General features: G+C 40.0%; 1 protein-coding gene across 1 annotated transcript; it reads left to right on the top strand.

The window, feature by feature from the left end:
* Positions 1-587: 587 nt before the first annotated feature.
* On the top strand, positions 588-7,255 carry LOC308382240 (uncharacterized protein; the record flags this gene model as incomplete). Its single annotated transcript, XM_080859935.1, has 3 exons — positions 588-645; positions 6,903-6,992; positions 7,086-7,255. The coding sequence occupies 3 exons, from the start codon at positions 588-590 to the stop codon at positions 7,253-7,255; spliced, it is 318 nt and encodes a 105-aa protein (XP_080716061.1).
* Between the last annotated feature and the right edge of the window lie 208 nt (positions 7,256-7,463).

Genomic DNA, 7,463 nt, shown 5'->3' with positions numbered 1-7,463 from the left:
TTTTACTCTGTGCAATGACAATAAAGTTGAATCTAATCTAATGTCATAATGTAATTTTTTCCCTCTTGATTTTTGGTCAATTTCGTACTGTGAGCAATGGCAATAAAGTTGAATCTAATCTAATGTAAATTTTTGACCTCTTGCCCTTTATTTAAAACTGCAGCATATGCGTGTTGTTTAATAGCTTTTAAACGGCAGAAGAGCCATTTAAAACATAATAATGGCAGTGCATGTTAGCTTTTTAGGCCTAAAGATAAGGGTTATTCTCAAATTCCAATTGTGTTTGGGGGACGGGATTTTTAATTAATTCCAACAATTTGACAGGTGATATCTATTTTCGGACATTTCAATTTTTTTCCGGATAAAGTCTAGCAATTACCGGACAACGGAAACGCTGACACACACACACACACACACACACACACAACTTACATGTGTTGTGACAGGGTATGGAAGGTTCCTATAGAGGTGTGTTTGTTTGACCTATGTCTCTCCTCCTACAGTTCTTCCCCATGTCATATCAGATACAGTATAAAACCAGGTACAACACATCTAACGCTTCACTGTATTTGGTGATCTGTGTCGACATGTCTCTGAAGATCGCACTCATCACACTTGTCCTGGCCAGCATGCTGTCCTCTGCAGGTAACACACATCTGTATTGTACCTCCATGTGATTCAAGTTTTAAAAGAGTTTCTCAGTAAATATTAATGTGGGTCATGAACTGTATCTTTGGAATTATGACCAAATATAGCATACAGCACAGTTTGGGAAGGACAGATATTTTAGTAAAGAAGTAATTAGTTGTTATTATTATTACTACTAGTGCAGTGCCCGTAGGAACTATGCATTCTGTAGTGTTCGCAGACACTGTGTAGGTGTAGCTGTTGGGTAGTGTAATAGCAAGACATATTTGCACTCCACATAGGTACAGGTTACACTGAAGTATTATTGTGATGCATGTTTCCTTTTCATTAAGAAATGTTTTAATGTTGTATAGCCTTTTTGGAGATATACCAACAAATAAAGTTTGAGATTAGGTAGTGGATGCAGTTGAATATAGATGTCAACGTTGCTGTCTAAACTATAAACTAAATGTCATAAAGAAATACATTATTTAAAATGAAGTTATGGTTGAAATAGGATCACTTCTTTATTGTAAGGGTAAGTGTAGGGTAAGAATGGTCATGCAGTTGGACTCAAATGAAGGTTAATTTTATTGAATGTATGTAGCCTCCCCATGCAAAGGACATGTTTCCTGCCGCTCCGGTGTTGTACCCGATTCAGCACCCCCGTCAGAAGATGCACCCCCTTGACGCACCACTCGCTTGATCGGAAAGGAAAGCAGTTCGCCCAAACAAACGCAGGGAAAAAAACTATACTACGATTTCATTATTTGTGAAAGAGATGGAAGAGAAGAACACAAGTGATTACTATCTCATTATGTATATACCACTGCCATTCATATGCACATATTCTGCACTTTCTGCTTATTTGCACTTCCTGTTAGATACTAAACTGCATTTCGTTATTTAGTCTTGTGAAACGCCGTGTCAAATACATTCAACTTGCTCATTCAAAATTACGTTGATTCATTTGTAGTCATGGCTGGGGTAGGCTATATATTTCCACAGGACAAAAAGGCGTTCTTTTGCGTTCGCTATTATCCGAGGATTTTGGAAGAAAAACATCGGTTGTTTGTACTCTTTAGAACAGTTCTAAAGACTGTAATCACTTGTGTTCTTCTCTTCCACCTCTTTCACAAATAATGAAATCGTAGTATAGTATTTTTCCCTGCGTTTGTTTAGGCGAACTGCTTTCCTTTCCGATCAAGCGAGTGGTGCGTCAAGGCAGGTAAGGCCAAAGCTGGGAATTGGTACAATTCGCATGAGCGAGAGTCGCCATTCGCTTCACGCAAATCAGGCACAATTCGAGTGGGCGAGAGTCGACACTTTGGGCGCATGAGACATACAGTATGGCGCATATGAGACATACAGTATAGGCTACGTTGTTGACAATTCTCACAAAGACACGCGATCTGAATTGCACAGAGACGGGCGCATATGAGACATATACGTTGTTGACTCACAAAGACAAAACAAATAGCTACACGTAGCCTATAAACGTTGTTGAGACTCTTATTAAAGATTTTACTCATTCTCGTGGTTGAAAGTCGGTACAGAATTGCACAGAGACGGGCGCATATGAGACATATACGTTGTTGACTCACAAAGACAAAACAAATAGCTACACGTAGCCTATAAACGATGTTGAGACTCTTATTAAAGATTTTACTCATTCTCGTGGTTGAAAGTCGGTAACAAAACAGAGACAAATAGCTACACGTTCAAGCAATGTCATTTATTTCAAAAACAAACAATCAGAATGTAAGAGCTCTGGTTCCAAGACACAAAAAAGCCAGGAACCAGGAACCAGGTCTGATGGCCCATCAACCTAAACAATAGGCCAGGAGCAGAGCAATGAAGCAAGATCCCAAATAAACAGCACAAAATCCTGCATACATTATGGACACTTGTAGCCCTCAAAAATTGCTTTAGCTACCATCCCTTTGAAAACAAAAAATGTCTTACACTTTCTTAAGATTATGTTAGCATCATTCCATAATGAAATTCCAACAACAGATATACATCTCCTTTTAATTAATTTTTTGGCATTTGGTACACTAAATTTACAGACATCTCTGAGATTATATTTTGTCTCTTGAAATGAGAAAAACCTTTGTATGCTGACTGGGAGTTGGTTTGATTTAGCTCGATACATTATTTGCATTATTTTATAATATACCAGATCATTAAATTTCATAACAAATGATTTCATAAACAATGGGTTAGTGGGTGCATAATAATCAACCTTATTTATTATCCTTATGGCTCGTTTTTGTAAAATAATGATTTCATTGACAGTTGTTTTATATGTCAATCCCCAGACTTCCACACAATATGATATGTAGGGAAGTATAAGTGAACAGTAAATAATATGTAAGGCCTTATAGTTTAACATGCTTCTTGATTTGTACAAAATTGCTATCATCTTAGAGATCTTTCCTTTGATATAATAAACATGTGGTTTCCATGTTAATTTATGGTCAATGACCACTCCTAGAAATGTTATCTCGGTCACTCGTTCAGCATCACTTATTTTTAATTGAATGTCCTTACCTATTTCCTTTTCGATTTCCAAAGACCATGAATTAGTTTTTTATTTTTCTATTGAGTGACAATCTATTAACATCAAACCAGGTTTTGAGGATTTCTAAATCTCTTTCAATAGAAGTCAAGAGTTGCTGTAGATTATTACCCGAACAGTAGGCTACATGTTTGTATCAGTTTGATTCGTAGAACGTAATAAATGACATTGCTTGACCGTGTGGCTATTTGTCTCTGTTTTGTTATTGTTGTTGTTACCGACAACGAGAATGAGTACGATCTTTAATAAAAGTCTCAACAACGTTTATAGGTTACGTGTAGCTATTTGTTTTGTCTTTGAATGAGTTGTCGTCTTTATAGTTCGCGTCCTACCCGAAGCGCGCTTCAATCACAAAGTGGCGACTCTCGCCCACTCGAATTGTGCCTGATTCGCGTGAAGCGAATGGCGACTCTCGCACATGCGAATTGTACCCGTTCGCAGACAAGACCTTAGCTCGTCAAGGGGGTGCATCTTCTGACGGGGGTGCTGAATCGGGTAGGCTACAACACCTGGCTGCCAGCAACAGGCACATCTAAATCACAACAAATACACGACAATTTAAAAACTTTTCCAAACCAAAGCATTGCATAATTCAACGAAACATAGCCTATATTAATTACCAGGTAAGACCATCTCCTCTTCGTAAGAAGCCAATCTCTCCTCCATTTCGCATATGCGGCTTTTCTTCTGTGTCAGGTCGCTTAATAAAAACGCTGTTTTCGCTGTCAATTGTCGATTTTTTATGTCTGCCACTTTCAAACGCTCCTCAAAAGAATTAATTTTATTTTAACAAACTCCCGCTATATCGACAACTTCGGCATGTCCTTCCTGGCCACATCGTTGTCGTGACACCTATACTGCAAACAAATGATAATCTATCTATAAATCCAGGAAACCTGACGGTAGCCTAGTTACGTTAGTTATGAGATAAAAACATTAAGATCATTGAGCGCGCATAAAATCACACGCCACATAGAATCTATCACAGATTCACACTATAATAGAACACATTTAATTACCCTGTGAATCTTCAAACTCTCTTACAAATACACGATAAAATCGTACACATAATTAAATTCTCAATACACGATAGATTCCTTACACTCAGTAGTTGAAAACGCTCCCTGAGACAATCATTGTCATGACCCTGGACCTTGGGCATTTTAGATGGAGAAGCCATTGTTACTAATGTAGCCTACTGTTCAGGGCCTCGTTTCCCGATAACGACGTATCTTAACGTTCTACGTGGATTTTCGCGACATAGTAGACTCAGTAACACATTCTATTTACGAGTGTTTCCCAACCATCAACTTAAAGTCAGGTGCACGAGCGCAACGTGCACGAGTTCTTAAGTATATCTTAAGAGCTGTTTACGTCAGGTTAACCTGTTTACGTTAATTGCTGTGAAATTAGCTAGCCTATGTTTGCATCGAACGTGCAATGTGCACTGAATTCGGGGCGGGGATAGTAACGCCGAACGACGCCCCTGGATAAGGTGTCGAGGTGGTTGAAGCGTACGTCATGCATGACTTTATGAGCTATGAAACTAGCGATTTAAAAAAAGTTTCAATGAAGAACATGGTTGCAAATATGTATACAACTGTGTAGAGCACGAAACAAGACTGTCGTCATTTTTAAATTAATTATAAGCCAATGTTGCATCCTAAGTGTGAAGTTACTACTGGTCCTGACCACACGTAGAATTCTTCTCAACGAAAGATAAACTTAAGCTAAGTGCCGCGTCGGGAAACCGGTCTGATTTCAAGTCCTTTTTAGGCTAAGTGCGCGTTCGGGAAACGAGGCCAAGGTTCGTTTTCTATCAGCAAAAGTCTGAATCTGTTCACCAAGAAGAATTTGAATGCGGACCTCCTTATGGTAACCAACGCTATTCTGAACTTTGAGTGAAGGCAGGATCCTTAATACGGGGCACTTTTTAAATATCATTATTTTGAGATCCGGGGCTAGAATCTCTGAGAACACTTTAATGTAAAACCCTTGGTAACCAATAACAGTTTACCATTCATTATACTCTGAAAGGTATGATGGTCCCATATGGTTTCCATTCAGACCATGTTTGATCTATAGTAAACTCACCCTGTTTCACTGCCGTATGTAGTCTGTGTTTTCTTGTTCCAGTATGTGTAAATAATAAGCCACTTGTCTTGTTGCAAAAACTGACAATCGAGTTTGACCATCCGATTGTATAGGTTTTGAGCGTGACGTAGCTTGTTTGATTGTGACGTCATTTCGGTGCACAGTGGGACTTGCTACGGGAAACGATAACCCATTAGTGCCTACGGGAAACGGTAAAATACAAATATCTCGCAAACTATGAATTCAAAAATCTTCAAAATCAAGGATGCACAGGTTCATGACATGCGTAAGCTACATGCAAAATCTCATAACTAACGTAACTACCGTCAGGGAGATACGCCCTAGACGGACACACACACAGAGATTCCTGGATTTATAGATAGATTATTAGTGTGCTTGCCCGAAGGGAAGCACAGTATTGTTGTTGTCAAGTTTTCTTTCTTTCTTTATTCTCCCCGTTTTTCTTGCAGCTAACTACGCCTCGCCCGTTCGAGGTACAGACGCCGTTCAAACACCAAAACGTCAGGCCCGATCCGGTGCAACCTGCTATATCTTTTCGTGGCGGTACTCCTTGCCACTCCTTTTTTATTCTTCTTTTTCCATCACCTTTTTTCTCCATAGACTTGCATGGCAGAACTCTGTGCCATTATGACATCATAATAGGGTCATTAAACTGGCTTGCACCTGTGCTTCACTGACACCTCTCACTGACACCTGCGCAGAGGCTCCTCTTCTCTCTCTGTCCCTCTCCATTCAACTGTATAACTAGGAATATTAAGAGACACCTTCCATACCAGGGCTCTACTCACTCATGCATACTCACTCATGTTTACTCACTCGTGCATACTCACTCATGCATACTAACTGATGCATACTCACTCATGTTTACTCACTCATGCATACTCACTCATGTTTACTCACTCATGCATACTCACTCATGTTTACTCACTCATGCATACTCACTCATGTTTACTCACTCATGCAGACTCACTTATGCATACTCACTCATGCATATTCACTCATGCATACTCACTCGTGCATACTCACTCATGCATACTCACTCATGTTTACTCACTCATGTATACTCACTCATGCATACTCACTCCTGTTTACTCACTCATGCATACTCACTCATGCATACTCACTCATGTTTACTCACTCATGCACACTCACTCATGTTTACTCACTCATGCATACTTACTCATGCATACTCACTCGTGCATACTCACTCATGCATACTCACTCATGCATACTCACTCATGCATACTCACTCATGTTTACTCACTCATGCATACTCACTTATGCATACTCACTCATGCATACTCATTTGTGCATGCTCATCCAGCAGGGAGAGCTGACACCTGCCCCAATTCCAAGGCACTTGTTCTCTCGGTCGTGGCCGCAACAGAGCAAGCACACTCTCGCAGTTCGTTCACGAAACGCATTCTAGTTATTGTTGTTGTTGTTATTTTGCAGTTGTGGTAGTAGTACTAGTAGTAGTAGTAGTAGTAGTGGTAATTAATTTATTTTTCTTTATGTAGGCTTTCTATCACATCGCTTTCCTGTTTTCTACATTGAGACTATTTTTCTTTATTCTTAGATTTCCTGAAGTGTTACAACTGTCCTGGGGAACGCTGCACTGATAATCCAATGACCTGCCCCGAAGGGTCTGATCGCTGTGCGACAATGAGTGAGTCTGCGGCACTTCACCAAAATATGTAATCGATATTTTTGTTTCTCTAACGTCACTGAGTTCACACAAAAAAACTCTTTCTTATTCCAGTCAATGCTGGGGCAACGGTTAAATCATGTGGCTCTCAAGCTTTATGCGATGTTGCAATGGGACCGAAAATGAACTGCTGCGATAAGGATCTGTGTAACGGCGCTGGGGCCGTTGGGAAGAACCTCCTGCTACTGCTGGTGCCGGTGGCCTCCATCTTTGTGCTCTCCTGAGCTGAGAGCTCCTCCCTCCTCCTCCTCCTCCTCCTCCTCCACCTCCTCCACCACTGGCCTCAGTTCTGTAGGACTCTCCTGAACACATGCGTCTAACCTGATGGTTTAAATTGAGTTTTCAATCAATCCGTGCATTGCAGAGATATATATTATGTATGAAACTAATATTTTGTGATTTGCTCTTTGGAAAAAGCAAATGCAATAAAAG

This window comes from Sprattus sprattus (assembly GCF_963457725.1).
Source record: "Sprattus sprattus genome assembly, chromosome: 21".
NCBI classification, from domain to species: domain Eukaryota; kingdom Metazoa; phylum Chordata; class Actinopteri; order Clupeiformes; family Clupeidae; genus Sprattus; species Sprattus sprattus.
The sequence above is the reverse complement of the archived record's forward strand: the minus strand, read 5'-3'. Positions and strand labels throughout refer to the sequence as shown.